Below are 17,423 nucleotides of genomic sequence, written 5' to 3'. Positions count from 1 at the left end.
CAAGATGGCGGACAGGCGGCGGCGACGGAAGCGCGCGTCTCAAGACAGCGAGGAAGAGGACGAGTCCGGCTCCGGCACCGAGAGCGCAGCGTCCGGCCCGGCGGTGGTGAAACCCCGGGCTCGGGAACCCGAACCGCCGGTGGTGCCCTGCGTCCGTGTGCGAGCGAAGAGCGACGAGGAGTCGGAGTGTGTGAGTGTCTCCCCCCCCCTCCCCGCACCTGGCCGGGGAGAGAAAAACGGGCTACCGCTCGCCTCTCCTCTCGGTTCAGGCCGCTCGGCCTCGGGTTCACATAATAACCGGCCTCCCTCCACACACACCCGGAGGAAGCCGCTGTGGACCGAGAGCAGCGGACCACCTAGGCCTCTGTGGTGTGGAAATAACTGCACACAACTCCCGGGACCGAGGCGCGTAAAGCAGGCTTAGCGGTCTGCTCCCCGGAGCTGCGCGGCGAGGGACAGGGGGCAGGAGCGCGGCCGGGTCCGGGGCAGGACACAAGGGCTCAAAGCGGGCTGATCGCCGGACGGGCCCGTTGACACCTTTAACGCGCGAAGTTGGAAGCATTGGACACATTGTACCGTTTGGTCCCCCCAGTGTTTAAAATGATATATAGATAGATATACGTACATACTGGGCTGTGTGAAGGGTTGCATTACGTGCATCTATTTGGATGCCAGAGGCCGGATAGGGGCACGGCTGAGTTTGCCAAGATCTCCGCCTGTGGTCGCCAATGGCCGCCGTGTGCCCAGCGACACGTCCCTCCTCGCCTGTGCGCTGGCGGACTGCGACTGTCCGGGATTACTCAAAGGGTCAGTGCGTCCATTGTGACTTCACTGTCCGACCCTGTCCAGAAAGCGGCTGGATGTGTGTTGTGGGGGGTTGTAAATAGACGCATTACTTCTCAGAAGGATCTCTAGGCCTATTGCCCATTGCTTTTGAGGGCGTTTAAGGAGAGTATAGTTATATAAACAATGCTCCTTATACTCGTATCCTGTATTGGGGGTCTGTTAACGAGTTGTTATCAAGTGTCTCCAGTGTAGCTTTATCCTTACCCTGGTTGGCTACACTGTCAGCACTATGTGAATGTACACACACTCTTTTGGTAGACCTGCGCTGTTTGCACCCTATCTGTATGGTGCTGCAGTGTACCGTACCTGCTGCACCACACTGCAGTGCTGGCGTGACAGGACGGTAATGGTTTCGCCCAGCGTCCTCCATGTGGTGTCCAGTACTGCACACCCATCGCTGTCTACTGTGCTATAGTGAACCATAACCAGGGCGCCGTGCCGTAGTGGGCCATGCCGTACCACTCGTGAGCCGACTGCTCACCCTAACGGTGCTGGTGGTAGTTTCCTGTTTCCATGGCAGCTGGCTATCAGAAAACACATCAGTCTTTTTTCCAGTTTGCATCTGGTGGATCTTGTTGGGGTTTTGGGGTGGGGGTGCATGCAACTGATACAACCCCCCAATAAGGTTTTCTTGCAGAGCATGGGGGGTCTCTAAGTATGCGGAAAACCAAACTGATTTGCACCCCCCACCCCTCTTCCTCTCTCCCAAACATGTGGCACCGTCTCAGTGAGGGTTCCTATGTTAGAGTCCTGGATTTCTCTGGATGACTGTCTCCTGGGCTTCTGTTAGTATTTTTTTTTTTTTTTTTAACCCCCAGGAAACTCGCTCAGGGTGGTGCAAGGCTTGCCCACACAGTTTTTGCAAATGCCACGCAGCAGGCAGCGATCTGCAGAATTTGAATCGGTTTTGACATTTTGTTGCTTGTTATTTTAATCATTCTTCCTGTGTTCCTGGTACATTTTTCATGCATATGCATTATAATAAAAATATTAAAATTGGAGTTTGAAAGGGAGTCTCTCTGCATGCTGGGCCGTGTTGGTGAGGGAGCAAGTTTATAATTAATGGTTTTAAAAGGTTACCTATTTCCAGCCATGTTGACTGGGCTTTGCTATAGTAATTTCGTTTTGAAAAAGCCTTGTTTTATTATTTTTTTCTCTCTTCCCTTTTAACCTTTTAGGAGAGTGAAGATGGCATAGGAGATGGTGAGTTTTATTTTAAAATGATTCTGAATTAAAAATTAGTTTTGGTGATGTATAGGAAACTTGTATAGCATATTTAGATCTTGAATTCAACCTAAAAAAAGAGAAAATAAAGTCTTATTTATGGAGTGTTTTTCTCTGGCAGCAATCCTGTCCGATTACGAGAGCGCCGACCCTGAGGAGAACGGCTCTCACTCAGAGGTAAGTCTGGCCTGGTGTCTGCTCTGAGGAACCGCAGTGGGAAGCTGTCCGGGTGTTTTTCACAAACCCAGAGAAGGCAGAGTTTTCCTGCACCAGTGATTCACATTTCGCTGTGGAAGGCTGGTGCTCTGGTTTGTGTCCAGGGCTGTGTTAACTCTGCTCCCTGCGTTCCAGGGCGAGGAGGAGGTGGCCTTCACTGATGAGGAGGCATCCAAGCCCCCAGCCGAGCCCAAGCCCTCCGAACCCGAGCCTGCCGTGAAGGTGGAGGTTGAGGCGGAGGTGGAGGTTGAGGTTGAGGACGAGGTGGAAGCTGAGGACGAGGTGGACGAGGCGGATGAGGTGGAGGGAGAAGGACGGAGCAAGGAGGTGAAATCGGAGGAGAAGGGGGACCTGGCAGGAGAGAGGCAGAGTGGGGATGGACAGGTATGGCGGAAATCTAAATCTCACCCATTCTCAGTATACATATATTTTTTTAAATCCATGCAGAAGGAAAATAAACCTTTTTAAAGCATTTCAAATCAGCCTCACCTCATTTTCCCTTATCTTAAAAATACAATTCACACTGCTACGCTGGTGTCCGAGCAGCTGGCGTCCGATGGCTTGGCTGCTGCCCTGTGGCAAAGTTATTCCTATGTCCCTTCCCCCTGAGCTGTTAACTACGACTTCACATCTTGTCTGCAGTTATTAGCTCACAAATCTATGATGTAGGACTTGTATTCCTCTTATGCACTTATGTTTTGTAATTGTAATTTGTGCTGTTTGATCTGTAATTATATACTGTATTGCACTTTTATAATGTTCTTAAGTTTTGTAAGTCACACTGGATAAGGGCATCTGCTAAGAAATAAATAATACAAAATAATGGCTGCTCTTGGAAGTGCTCTGACAGTGGGGAATTGCTTGGTGCTGTGTAAGAGGAGTGTGTCGAGTGCTCCTGGTCTCACTCTCTGTCTGTCTCTGTCAGGAGAGCACAGATGATACGGAGAACAAGTCCGGCAGCAATACGGGTAAAAAGTTGGACGATGACGAGGATCGGAAGAACCCGGCCTACATCCCACGCAAGGGTCTGTTCTTCGAGCACGATGTCCGTGGCCAGGCGCAGGACGACGACATCCGGTGAGGGGTGGTGGAGAGTTGAGGGAGGGAGAGCTGTGGAAATGGACATCAGTATTTGTGTCCTATGAGACGACTTGTGTGCAGTGAAAGTGCAGGCTGCCATCTGATAGTTGTGACCCTTTTTTCCTCTTGCTTTTCTCCTTCCCTCATGTTTTTTCTTGTCCTTCACTGCGCCCCCCCCAGGCCAAAGGGGCGCCACAGGAAGCTGTGGAAGGACGAGGGACGCTGGGTACATGACAAGTTCCGGGAGGACGAACAGGCACCCAAGTCCCGCGACGAGCTGATCGCCATGTATGGCTACGACATCCGCAACGCCAATGGCCCCTCAGATAGCCGGGGCTCCCGCTCCCGCAAGCCCAGGTACCGCCCCCCCCTCCCGGCCAGCCCCTCTGAGCTGTAATAAAGTACTGCTTCAGACAGGACTGCCCTGGCCAGCTCTGATTCCAGGCAGCCACTGTCTTCCTACCTGTGTAACTGGCCTGTCTCCTCTCCCTCAGGTACGGCAGTCCACCCGGGCGGGACCGCAGGTGGCGAGACGGGGAAAAGCCCAGTCGGTCATCATGGCACGGAGGTGTGAACAACACCCCCCCAGCGGTCTCTACACAGCCTGTGGCCCCCGCCTCCTCAGGCCCCGCAGTGCGGAGTCATGTCAGCAGCAGGAACTCAGCGGGAGGCTCAGGTCGCGTGGCCCCGCCTCCCCAGCCACGCAGCTTCCAGAACAGCCGGCCGCCAGCCTCCTACCGGGAAGGCCGCACAAACTATAAACTTGCGGACGATGGCAGCCACCACCACTACGGGGGCGGAGGGTACCGGGGGGTTTATCCAGAGAGTGAGAGGGGCCACGGGCGGCGGGGTGGCGGCAGCTTTGACTCAGAGCGTGGGCCCTCAGTCGTGGTGGAGGACGTGCACAGCGAGGAGGAGGAGAGGGGTGGTGGGGGGAGCTACCATGGGAAACCCGACAGGGACTCGGCGCCACCCCGGCGGGAGGAGGTGACCGCTGTGCCTCCTGCTGCTGCGGCTCCCGAAACGGTTTTCACCCGGGACGCCTCGCCAGCCGCCCCGGCCGTGCCCGAGAGGACGGTGGAGAAGAAGTCCTATTCCCTGGCGCGCAGGACTCGCAGCCGTGCCCCCGAGCTCAGCAAGCAGGCCTCCCTGGAGGAGCCGGCGGCCACGCAGCCGCCACCTCAGCCCCCTCCCGGCTCCTCGCCTGCGGGAGGGGACAGGGGGCAGTCCGGGCCAGCCACCCCCACTGCGCAGAAGCAGCTCCCCCCTCCCCACGGCCCCGTGAAGACGGAGTCCTGGGAGCCGCCCGTGGAGAGCAGCAACCTGGACCAGGACCTGGCGCGGCTCAGCCTGGCTGGGCAGGGTTGGGCCCACAGCCCGCCCACCTACCTGCCTGGGGAGATGAGGGGTGAGTTTGCTGAGTGTTTGCTGCCTGATAAATATACATATATATATCGCCTTGTTCAGTCAGCGCTTGGACTCGCGCAGGGTGTGTGTGTTGGGCTGCGGGGGTGGAGGAGGAGCTACACCACTTTCGATTCCTGCTTCATCGGGAAGTGCATGAGCACAGATATTTGTGAACACAGATAGGAGGGGGGGCAGGCTCTGTGCTGTTCCTCCACCTCCCTGCTGGTCTGGATTGAGCTACTGATCCCTGCAGCTGTGAATCTGCCACCCTGGGCTTCAGAGCTTTACCACAGGGCTGTTTGCTCTCCTGTAGGTCCCTCCTCCTCACATTCAGTTATTGGTACTTCTGCAGTCTTATGTGCTTATGACTGGCTGTGCTGTTAACCGTTTACAGTCATGGCCTGTGCTGCTGCGACTCCCTCTGCCCAGCTGTGTGGGTGGGGTGCGGTGGGGGGCAGTTGCTGTCAGTCTCGTTGCTAGCTGTCCACAGATCTGGAATCGTGTGTTGAGATGAGCGGCTCCTGCATGAGTCTGACCTGCTAGCGTGCTCAGTGTCTACTGATCTCTCTCTCTTTCCCTCTCTCAGGCATTTCCAACCCCTTGCACATAGCAGGCGCCCCCCCACAGTACAGCAGGATAGAAGAGATGGTGAGTGTTGGGTGCGGGGACGGTTTAAATGGTGAACTCCTGAAATCCATTGTAAAGGGCACACGTCCTGCGGCTGAGCGAAGGGCTCTGTTCCTAACCCTCACACTTCACCACTTGCAAAAGACACCTTTGACTGGACTGTTTCAATTCTGTTAGCTATTGGCCAGGTTTATGGATGCAATGTCTCCCTCTTTACAGGGTGTTGGGGGTGGCAGGGCAAAGCGTTACTCCTCACAGCGCCAGCGGCCGGTGCCTGAGCCCGCGCCCATGCACATCGGCATCATGGAGGGCCACTACTACGACCCCAGTGAGTGCAGAACCTCGCCTCACACAGGGTGGTGCCGTGGCCTCCGTCTCTAAACCCATGCTCTTTCACACCGCCCCTCATTAATGCAGTGATCTAGAGTGGCTTCCCAGCCGGAGCGCCGTGGCTATTTGCGCCTCACACGACTCTGTGAAATAGGTGTGGAAACTGATCTCTAGGGTAAATTAGTTTTATTTTACTAACTGTTTGGTTCTCTCGCTCTCAGTGTCTTTCCAAGGACCAATCTATGCTCACAGTGAGAGCTCTGCCCCCCTGCCGCCCCAGGGCATGCTGGTCCAGCCCGAGATGCACATCACACACCCGGGTGAGAGCCCTGTTGGCACGAGTGTTTGAAATGCAGCCCTGTCTCTGTGCCTCTGTCTGTTGGCGTTGCCAGCTGCCTGTGGTTTACTGCAGTTCTGTGTCTGCTGAACATTTACTTCTTTGATTCTCTCAATCACCGCAGTATGTTCATACAGTGACCTGACCTAGAGCTGTTTTTGTGGCAGTGGGTCTGTTCTGTCCAGGGAGAGGGTTGCTCTGACCTACATGTCTCCTTTGTCTCTCAGGTCTGCACCCTCACCAGTCTGGCGCCCCTCTCCCCAACCCTGCGCTGTATCCTGGCCCACCGGTCTCCATATCGCCCGGGCAGCCACCCCCTCAGCAGCTGCTGGCGCCCGCCTTCTACCCCCCTCCTGGGGTCATGACCTTCGGCAACACAAATTTCCCCTATCCTGCGAGCGCCACTCTGCCGCCCCTCTACACCAACCCCCAGGTGGGCGTCACACATACTACACGTTCCAATGTCACAAACGCAAACGCCCAACATTCCTCAAGCCTCACTATATCTCTCTCTCTCTCTCTCTCTCTCAGGCTCAGTCTCAGGTGTACGGGGGAGTGACCTACTATGACACCATGCAGCAGCAGGCCCAGCCCAAGCCCTCGCCCCCCCGCCGCTCCTCCCAGCCTGTCACTATCAAACCCCCCCCTCCAGAGGTACTGATCATTGTTCCACAGTAGCCGTGGCTGCAGATCTCGCTGTGTGGCCCAACCCTCGGCAAGTCCACTTACCAATGCTTCGGCTCCGGGGTGGGGTGGGGTGGCGGGGGCGGGGGTGTACACTGACCGCATGCTGTGATTGATGTATTAGCCCCGCCCCCTTTGAATGCCCCCGCGGTTGACTGCATGCTCTCTCTCGGGCATCTGTCCGTGTACTGATCCTGTGTGTCTGTTCCAGGTTGAGAGGAACCGGCTGGCACAAGAGGAGAGGATGGGCTCCTAGCTCAGTGTACTGAACAGCCAGCAGCGCGCAGAAGAAACCCAGTTTTCCTTTTTTGTTTTGGAAGATGAAAGAACAAAACGCACCCAACAAATCTAAAGCACGCTTTCTCCCAAGCCTTCATAGTGCAAACCCTCTTCATTAAGAAAGTGTTAGTCTTGTGTTCAGGTGTGGAGGGGCGAGAGTCGCGACATTGCTGTAGCAGACGGCCTGTTTGAGCCCGGTGGCCCGTGTTCCCCTGGTGCTAGTGAGTGACCGGACGGACCTGATGTGTCCTGGCTCTGTCCCTGCTAGGCTCCCTCTGCTGGCTTAACATGGCATAGCGTCTTATCCTTTACTTGAGGATCAGTTTGAGCAAAACCTAATGTTTCATTTAAGAGCAATCACTTAATGTTTCCTAAGTGGCTGAATTTTTATATTTATATTTAATTTGGATTAATTGTTTCCTTGATTTAGCAGAAATGAACTACATCAAATATGCAGTGTTCACGAATGTCAGTTTTATCCCCCCCCCCCCATTACCCAGAAGCCCTCTGGTGTAGCTAGACCTGGGACCAGCCTACAGCCCTTCTGTTCTCGCATCTCGGAAAAACAAATAATGAAAAAATGTACACAGGGCTCGACTGGCAGAGCATAGTGCGTAATCCCTACATCCGAGGCCAACTCCCACGTGTGAGAGTCTTAAACGCCATGTGAAGATTTTGCAGTTGAATGGCACTGATGGGTTTGGAGAAACACCCCCCCGGCTGTAGTCGGCCCTGGAGCTCAGATGATTGGTGGGCCGGACCAGACTTCTTTCATTCAGGAGGTGTGCTGCAGTTTAATTCGTTTTTTTTTCTTTATTATTATTTCTTAATGTAACCACTTACTGTCTGCTGCGAGGCGTGGGGGGGGGGGGGGGGTTGATATGTTTCTGAATTCCAGTTGTTCCTGGTCACTGAAGGTCTGTGACCACCGGGCCCGTGGTCAGTCGCACACCTAGCTGGCGTTGAGGGAGAGGTCCCGATCCACTCCTCGAGCATTGCACGCTGTATAAACCCTCAGCAGGACCATAGAATTTTTTAATTTTTTATGTATGTATGAAAAAATGTTTTATTTTTTATTTTTTTTATTACATTGAGTGTATGAGTCTAAACAAAAGGAATAAGTCACGGATGTCTCCAGAGATTCGCAGAGGCTAACTTTCACTCTGCCACTGCTTTTCAAGGGCCCCCACTCACCTCTCGGTGAGGAATGGATTAAAACGCGATAAGACTACTTCGGTTTAGTAATTCTGGGCCTCCTGTGGCCCTCGGAGTGCAGCAGCCCAGCCCTGCCCTTGGAGTGCAGCGCTACAGAGGTGGCAGTGGACTCGACAGCGCTTAACTTCTCTTGTTGGGATCTGGCTCTGTGCTTGAGAAGAAGAAACAATTATTTGAAAATATTCATTGTCCCAGCAGACTTGTACGGTGCTTGGGCCAAAGTCTCTGGTGGGCACAATGGTCACTGCACCCTCTGGCCTCCACTGTAGCTGTAATTGTTCTTGTGCACAGGGTGTTTGCGAGACTGTCTGCCTCCTCTGCTGGCCCAGCTGTTGATTTTTGCAGCAGCTTTTGTTGGACCTCCTCCTGACGTGTCTAGGGGGTCGGAGCTGTGGCCAGTGGGAATAGTTTTTAGCGTTATTTCGCTGCAGGCGTTAAACCGCTTGCCTTGGTGGGAAGAGTGTAGATGTGTGATTTTGGTAGTGGGAAGAATGATTACCTGTTTATTATAATTTATTTTTTAGATGGATTTTCGTTCCTTTTTTCCAGTGGAAATGAATGTTTTTCATTGCGAGACCCTTCTGTGCATCGGGGGAGTGAAGGGTGGAGTGGGGGTCTCCTGTCCACAACTAGCTGCAGTTGGGCTGGGAAGTACTCCCATGTTCAGTGACTGAAGTGCAGCTCCTCACACTCTCCTTCTCCGCAGACCTTGCTTGCATGCACACAGACCTGTACAGGACAAGAATAACGTGCACACTTTCATCGTTCCTTCTGTTTGAACTAGGTGGGGGAGGCCAGAGCTCTAGGCTATTATCAAAAATAAACCCTAGGAATGACCTTTCATTTGTTTTTTTTACACTAAACGCAACCTGACAATATTAAGTATTATTGATTTAAAGGTATTTTTGTTCTTAATGTTACATTGTTTCAAGAAGGAAACGTCTACTTTCTCTGCCTTAAAGATTGGATCCATGTCTTGTTGGTTTTACATATCAGTTGAATTTCTCTCTAGACCAGTTAACACTGTGATGGCTTGTGTATTTTATAGGTGTGAATTTGTAATATTTTCTTTGTGGAGAAACGGTGGAGAAAAAATTAAAAATAACAATTGAAAAATGCAGTTTGTCTTGTCAGCAGTATTTTTTGGGGTGGGGGGGGCAGGACGCTCTGCCGCAGCTGCCCCTGCAGTCAGTCCGCAGTCTGCCCGCCGGCCGCTAGGGGCGGCTTTGCGCACGAATGTTCAAATGCGAGGGCAATGACCGGGGGTTGCGCTTGTGGTCGTTAGAAGAAACCCAAAAACCGCACGGATACGAAACGAAACTCTTGTTCACGATCATAAGTAAATGCAATTCTCGGCGTCTTACTGTAAAGCTTTTCACTCGCTCCACGCAGGCGCAGTTCAGTGGAATTTCACTCGATCGTTCCTGACAGCGACATTCTCCCGTAACCATGGTGACGTGGAAACCTTCACTCCGGCTCGCATCGCATTATGGTGTAATAATAGCCCGGGCGACTCGTCATCGCCTCCCCGTTTGAGACTCCCCCTTGAGCTGCAGTCGGGACATCGCCAAGACATGGACCACACACACACACACACACACACAGCCTGCCTTTCGCTGCACTTGAGTCACTTCCTCACGGAGTGAAACCGCTTATTTGAGCTGTTTTCTGTGTGGAATCAGCACTGGGATTTTGCATTCATGCAGCAAATCTGCCCATCTATGTCTGTTTGTCCGTTGCCACACGGGCCAGTGCTGCTCTTACTCACCAGCTGACTGGTGTCTGCCCCCTCTGAGTGAGAAGAGGCAGTACTGAGTGGATGATGAGGAGATGCTGTGGGCTTGTGGTGAGGATGCTGGGTTGTGGTTTGTGGTGGAGACGGCAAGAGAGAGGAGAGGTGGGGGGGGGGGCATCTTGTGAGCAAAAACCTGTTTCACTAGGCAAGTGCTGAAGCTGCGCACTGGCTGCATTAAAAACAAAATAAAAATATGAAGCCTCTACGTTCGCTTAAACCCAGCCAATAAGGCCACCACTCTTTTTGATCAATTTGTTTGTGTGTGCACACCACCCCCCCTCTCCCCACTCCTGTCTGTGGCTATATTTATATAATCCGCAGGCTGGCTATATAGGTTAGACTGGAGAGAGATGGATCTGCAAGTTCGTGCTGGATTCCAGAGTACTGCAATATGCACAGCATAGGGGGGGACACAGGGAGGGAAGGAGAGGGGAATGGAGTCCTGCAGAGTTTTGCAGCAAAACTGTGTGTGTCTGTGTTTCAGTGGGTGGGGGGGCCCGGAGGCAGCCTCGCTGAGTCCTGACATTGCCAGCGGGGCAGCGTCTCTCCACCGCCACCGTGCGCCCTGCTCTGACAGGCATGAGGGCCGGACTGGATTATTACTGCTCACCAGCAGCACCGACAGAGGGGAGGGGAGAGAAGGGAGTCGGTGGCCCCCAAACTTAGAATGACACAAACTGACAGACACCCACAGACAGAGAGTTTTCAAATTACAGTTGAACACAAGCCGTCAGTTACACCTGAAGCCCAATTGCAAACAAACCCATTAGGCTCAAAAAAGAAAAGAAGACGGATCAAAGGGGAATTTGACAGGAACAGACCGTAGCCTGGTGCTTTCAGAGAAAAAAAGACAGCTCAAGAACAGAGATACCACTCAGGAAAAAGATGACAAAAAAATCCCCAAATGATGCCTGAATGTGGCACCTAGTTTGCCAAAGCAGACTGTGTGAGTGTCTGTGTGAGAGAGAGAGTGAGTGTGTGGAGGAGGGGGGGGGTGGTAAAGCCCTGGCCCTGGGGCATTCTTGGAAAAATCACCTTACTCTGCTCCCTCCAGCGCTCACTTAATCACTCTCATTAAGCCCCTGATTACCCCACTGTGAGGGCTGGGGCACTAATGACTGTTTGTATGGTTGTCATTACAGGCCCACACTAGCTTCCTGCACCACTACCTGACAGAGAGTAATCACCTCAAGGCATCCTGTCTGTCTGATTCCTAACTTCTATCTTCCATCCTTTCTTTCTTTTTCTTTCTTTCTCACGGGTGGCGGGTAACTTCCCATATCCGACAACCTGGGATGAAAGAAAGCGTTGGTTTGTTTTGTTATTTGTATCACTGCTCCACTGGTAGCACTCCAGCGCTCCCATCTTTACAGAAGCTCCTGGACCTGATGTTTCAGCCCAGAAAAGAAAACCAAGAGCTCATCACTGACCTGAGGCACAGTCAGCCTGGGAACCGTAGACATGTGCATCAGCCTAACTGCCGTGACAGGCTTTTGGGTTACAGTCGGGCACAGATGCACTTGCCGAGTTTCCCCCCTGTGCCCCAGCCCTCCTGTGTGCCCAGCCAGTGCAGTGGCATCACCAGCAGCTCCCAGTGCCCCACATTCGTGTACAGAGGGCTTCCCATGGGGTGTTCCCTGTGTTGGGCATTACTCTGTAGGAAAGTAAACCCAGGCATCTGTGTGCTTCACGGGAACGCAAAGTCATTCCTGCCTCACCCTGAGAATGTCTCGTACTAAGCGGGGTTGTTGTGAATGTGTGTCCCTCGGGGGCGTGTGTGTGCAGTATTGAACAGTCTGTGCCAGCGAAATCGGCAGCCCTGTGTGGCTCCTCCGTTGGCTCAGGTGTGGTGCCCAGACCTTGCCGCTCAGTGTAATCACAAACAAGTCTGTACCCGCTGCCCTGCCAGCGCGGCTCTGGGAAATATTGTGAAACTAAATATTTTCCTTCAGTTTTGTCGGTGCGACTGTTGACTTTGGCCCGGCCCCGCAGTGCTGCTGGTCCCTGTGCTGTTACAGCAGCAATGTTCCCAATGCCATTGACTTTGCCTTCTGCCAGTCCAGCTGCCTGAGATTACCAAACACCTACTCCTGTTATCATGATGAAGTGCTGAACTCTGCTCTGTTATGCTGTGTGTGCTGTGTATGTCTGTGTGTGTTGGGTGTTGTTTTTACACCCAGATCTGGCTTCCCAGCAGACGGAACAGGGTGAAGTCACTCAGTCAGTCACGCAGCGACGCCGATCACGCACTGTCACTCAGAACATTCCCACAGCACTGCGTCAGCCGCTGTGTCAGAGCGCCGGGTGTTGTTTTGTGGTGACGGTGGTACCTTATTGACGAAGGGGCACAGAGAGCAGTAGGCCTTGTGTGAGGGCAGCGAAGGGGAGGGGGGGTGCGTGACTGGTTTGTACAGTCTGTCCTGCCAACACACACACAGCAGAGATGGCCTGAAACAGGGTCAGCAGGAATAACATGTCTGTCTGCTGTCTGTCTGTCTGCTGTCTGCTGTCTGTCTGGCCAGGAGTGTGTGGACAGTGTGTGAGCTGTTTTATTAGGTAGAGTATTTTACATTTCAATAATAAAAACATTCAAAATTTTAATACTTATGATTAAAAAAATTTAAAACAATTCCATAAAATCACTTAAAAAAAAATTAAATCTTACAGTGATTAACAAAACACATTAACTCAAATAAACGTGCAATAAATCAAATAAACCTGTGGGCAATACTGCCAAATAAATCCATTCAACAAATAAACAATATGGTCAAATACATTAAAATTAACTGAAAATGCACAAACAAAACAAAACAAAACAAAAAACAAAACGATAAAATAAAAAACAAACCAAAACAGTCCGATGCATTTAAAATTATAACCAAACGGCCAATGTATTTGACAAAAGAAAAAACAGAAAAAAAAAAACCAAATACCCAAATAAAACAAGTGCATTTAAAATCAACTAATTCTTTAAAAACAGTTAAAATTCATTTTTTTTAAGTCATTTTTTAAAAACAATCTTTCATAAAAATAGTTAAAAGATCTTGGACTCGGGCTCCAGCAGGGGGAGATGGCCGTCCCCGGAGGTGGGTCCCATCACGAGATCCTGAGCTCCCCCAGATCTTGTATCTGCCAGTTCTTAAAGGCTTCCTCCTTGCCCCTCTGATGGACCTCCAGATTGACATAGTCCCTAACTAGTACCATGCCCCTCCGCGCGATGACAATCGGGTCCAGCTCCTGCTTGTTGAACAGACAGATGTTCCGTCCCTCCCACAGGGCCTGTTTCACTGCGCAGACGACACGCCACCAGCACCTCAGGAGGGGCAATCCCTAAAGATGTGAGCCTCCATCTCCTTCCCCAGGCAACCCTTGTAGGGGCAGATGTCATAAGGGGCTAGGCCTCTTCTGTGCATGATCACTCGGGTGGGGAGACACCGACAGTGTGTGAGCTGTGTGTCTGTATTTGTGCTCCTCCGATCCAACAGGGAGAGGGGGTCCTTGTTCGTGAGCGAAACCCGTGTCATGTGACTGAGCAGAAAGGGTACACAAACACACGGGGCCACCACCAGGCAGGTGTACTGGGACTTATTTTCCCCCAACCCCCCCCCCCCATGCATTCGGCGTAGACATAGACACCCCCCCAGCCTGGCTGTGTGGAAAGCTACGGCTGTACCGACTCCCAGGCCCTCAGAGTCACCCTGACCTGAGGATTTGCCCGGACGAGCATGCTGGGATATCACACAGAGAGGGCCCAGGTGCTGTGCGTGTGGTGAAATGTGTGCTGGGCGAGTCTGTGCTTGCAGCTTATGTAACTGCTGTATGTTTTTTTTTTTTCTCTCTTTGCAATAACAAAAGATCTCCATCACTATTTTAAGTACATATTTTTTTCTGCTCATTGCATTATTGGTTCTCCCTCAGTGCTCCCCCCTTTACCTTGATCTCCTTACTTTTCTCACTGCTCTCTCTCTCTCTCACACACACACACACACACACACAGTCACAACTCTGCCAGTCCTACTTTCTCCTTCTCCTCCTCTCCTCGTTTCTTTCTCCCTCTCTCCCTAGTCTCCTTCCGGACAGCTTTTGTTTTTCATTCCTCTCCTCTTCCCAATACTCCTCACTCATCTCCCTCTACACTTGTGAATGTGGGATCCCCAGTCTCTGCTCTCTCTCTCTTTCTTTTTCCCTAGCCCCACTCCCTCCTCCTGTCTCTGTTTGTGAGTCTGTGATGGATGGCAGCCCTAATCTCCCCCCCACCCATCTCTCCTACCCCCCCGCCCAACACAAACACTCGCTACCCCTCCAACCCTCACTGATCCCCTCTCTGTCAGTGTGTCTGAGGGACTGTGCTGCACACTGATCCTGTCTGTGGATCGCATCGTGTAGACAGACCCTGTGTGTGTTTATATGTGTCTGTGTGTGTCTTGTGTGCGTCTGTGTGGTGGGGGGGCACTCCAGGGTGGTCTATAGTATATGGGTCAGGGCCCCCCGCTCTGTCAGAGTGGAGCGATGCCTGGCATTGAAGCGGGGCATGAATATTTAATGGGCTGTGTTTAAACTGGTGCATATTTAATGAGCCCTTTCTCTGCGTTATCAGCAAAGCGTGTAGCCGGCAATGACATCATGGTCCCCGAGCAACGGTGACACACCAAACCAAACCAAGCCAAACGAGACCAGAGCCCCTGACGGAGGTCGCTCTGGGATTACTTATTCATTTAATTGTGTGTGTCTCTGTTTGTGTGTTTGCGTGTTTGTTTATGGGGAATATATGGAGTGTGCTGTGCTGATCCCTGTAGGGCAGCTTGGGGACTTGGCTATTGTTTTAAAGGGGACACATATCTATATATCTCCCTCTCTCTCGCTATCAGTTCAATTCAAGAAACCTTTACTGGCAGGGGCATCATTGTTGGCACAGCGCTGGCAGACAGGTCCAGGGCTCAGGAACAGGGCAATGGGTAACGCAGGAAAAATACAGTGATCATATATCTATGCATCTGGCATATATTCACAGACATATTTACATCTCTCTATCTATCTCTCTCTCCTCACTCTGCTCCCCCTCTCTTGTTCCTCCATCCATTCATCTGTGTGCTCTTTCTGTCCATGCAGGAGTTTGTTCCTGTCTGTATCCCCCCCAGGAGGCAGTGTGTGGCACCGTCCCCTCTCTCCAGACTACAGACTCAACACCCAACAATAGGACTGGTAGCCCTGAGCCACATGGGAGACGCTGATACTCTCTCTTTTCTCTCACTTTCCTTCCCCTCCCCCCTCCCGCACCCCCACTCTTCTCTCACACTCTCTCTCTCACCCCCTCCCTCTCCCATCTGCCTCTATCCTTCGACTTCTCCTTCTCCCTGTCCCTTCTTCTCACTCTCACACCTCTCTCACTCTGAACGCCTCTGTCTTTCCTGTTCCCCGTGCCTCTCCTAGGTTCTCGCTCTCTCTCTCCATCTCTCTGATTCCTTCTCTGCCAGTCTGTCTTGTTTGTTCATTCTCATCCATCCCTCCCACCCTCCCCCCTTCCCAAACACACACACCACATCTCTCTCTCTCTCTCTCTCTCTCTCTCTCACACACACACACACACACTCTCTCTGGCTCTAAGCGTGTCATTTATGAACATGCTGTCCTCTCAATGTCTATTTGACTGTCTGAGATCATCTTCCCTGCCGAGAATTCCTGCCCCTGTGAGCCATGTTTCTGATGGCGTCCTGAACCGGATCATAGTTTCCCGACTATGTGGATGAGTGACAGCACAGGAGTAGGCAGTGCTGCTGAGGCAGGAGGCGGTTATGTAATCCTCACAGATACAGGCTGTTGCATTTCCACAGAGCCCTTCTCCACAGGCGGTGTAGCGAGACGTGTCCTCCCAGATCCCAGAGTCACGGGCTCGAAAATGACAGGTGGCGAGAGAGAGAGACTTTTAACTACCTTAATTAACAGGGTCAAAGAAAACAAAAACAAAATGAGAACTATAAGTAGTTGTTTAGCACAAGAAAACAAAACATCACAATTATCCTCCCTCCCTTTAAACCATTAAACCCACACAAAAAAAAAACATTATAACCCCGCACAACCATTCAAACCTACACTAAAAACACACACAGAAATTAAGAAAGAGATAGAGAGAGAGAGAGAGAGGGAGAGGCAGAGCCCAGGGCTGGACTGTCCTCTGCGGTTCTGGAGTGCGAGGTTCTTAGGCCACACAGTCCACAGGCTCTGGACCAGGTTCTGAGCATCACATACCCAGGTCACCCCGGCTTATAAGTTTATATTTAAAAATCACAACAGCAACCACCCACACTGGCAGTCAGTATAATATGCCAAAGCTTCCCCACACCCACACCTCCGGCACCCCCACTTTGCCACAGGTCCGGCACTGGAAACCCCCCTGATAGAAACAGCCTGTTGAATGCCAGGGCAGACCTCACTGGAGGTGGGAAAACCCACTGTGAGCCCAACTGCACTCAGTGTGTTGTGACCACGGGTAGGATGTGATCCTCTCTCACATGACCATGATGGCAACCCCCCTCCCTCCTCCCTTGACCTCCCATAACCCAAAAAAGACTAAAAAGACCTGTGATTGGACGACACCCACGGATCATATGGCCTCTGTGTTGGGGTGTGGATTGAGCAGTATTAGGTGTGTGTGTAGGTGGGTGTGTGTGTGTTGGGGTGGGAGGGTTGGGGATTCCACAATGTGATAAAAACAACCTAAACTAGACACATCAGAACGTGTCACGAGTGTCGGAGAGGGAGGGGGACGCAGACACAGCCTGCTGATGAAGATTTAATTGAAACCAGGCCTCCTACAGCCAGGATTGCGCAAGGAAGGGAGGCAGGCAGAGCGAGAGTGTTTTGTAACGGTTGCTCTCTCTCTCTCTCACATCCCCATTTTACACGGCCAGACCACTGTGACTCAGGACTGTCCCTCCTGCCCATGCTGTTGCCTTTTCAATGACGGGCTCCCGAGAAACAAGTGCCGTGCCGCGCCGTGCCGCGCCGTGCCGCGCCGTGCCGTGCCATGCCTTGTGGTACAAGCTCAGTAAACGGTGCACCTGGCGATGAGTGACACGAGCTGATTCCTGTCTAGGCTCCCTGCCTAGACTTGATTAACTGAATAATAACCCACTTGTGTTCCCAGTAATTGGAAATCAGTGATTTTAGCATGACATACCCAACGGGCTCTCTGGGACCCATGTGGGGGGCCCCCTGCTCTACACTGAAAACCCTACGGTGCTGAGCCACACATTTCAAATGCGGTGTGTTACTCGGAGGTTGCTATACGGCGCTTTTGGTAACTCTGTACTGGATTAACTTTTCTTCTCAACTACACAGCTGTGCCCTCAGTAGCCGAAGGCTGGATCTGTTGGTCTGTCCGTG

General features: G+C 52.1%; 1 protein-coding gene across 2 annotated transcripts; it reads left to right on the top strand.

Annotated features, from left to right (window-relative positions):
* casc3 (casc3 exon junction complex subunit) lies at positions 1-9,365 on the top strand. Of its 2 annotated transcripts, none has more exons than XM_066698781.1 (13): positions 1-190; positions 2,025-2,049; positions 2,192-2,247; positions 2,422-2,670; positions 3,212-3,363; positions 3,547-3,723; positions 3,861-4,774; positions 5,360-5,421; positions 5,620-5,728; positions 5,952-6,050; positions 6,295-6,500; positions 6,599-6,721; positions 6,963-9,365. In XM_066698781.1, exons 1-13 carry the CDS (start codon positions 5-7, stop codon positions 7,005-7,007), a joined length of 2,403 nt encoding a protein of 800 aa, XP_066554878.1. In that variant the 5' UTR covers positions 1-4; the 3' UTR covers positions 7,008-9,365. The 2 variants fall into 2 exon arrangements, with proteins under 2 accessions (XP_066554878.1, XP_066554879.1); XM_066698782.1 differs by having other exon boundaries at positions 6,599-6,782.
* Positions 9,366-17,423: the final 8,058 nt, after the last annotated feature.

This window comes from Amia ocellicauda, chromosome 3, assembly GCF_036373705.1.
Source record: "Amia ocellicauda isolate fAmiCal2 chromosome 3, fAmiCal2.hap1, whole genome shotgun sequence".
Classification (NCBI taxonomy): Eukaryota; Metazoa; Chordata; class Actinopteri; order Amiiformes; family Amiidae; genus Amia; species Amia ocellicauda.
The sequence above is the reverse complement of the archived record's forward strand: the minus strand, read 5'-3'. Positions and strand labels throughout refer to the sequence as shown.

Bases quoted from the DNA above. Each gene is read 5' to 3' on its own strand.
- casc3 (XM_066698781.1), top strand. From the start codon at position 5: ATGGCGGACAGGCGGCGGCGACGGAAGCGCGCGTCTCAAGACAGCGAG. The intron at 2,050-2,191 runs GTGAGTTTTATT...TTTCTCTGGCAG, and splicing joins TGAAGATGGCATAGGAGATG to CAATCCTGTCCGATTACGAG. The intron at 3,724-3,860 runs GTACCGCCCCCC...CCTCTCCCTCAG, and splicing joins TCCCGCTCCCGCAAGCCCAG to GTACGGCAGTCCACCCGGGC.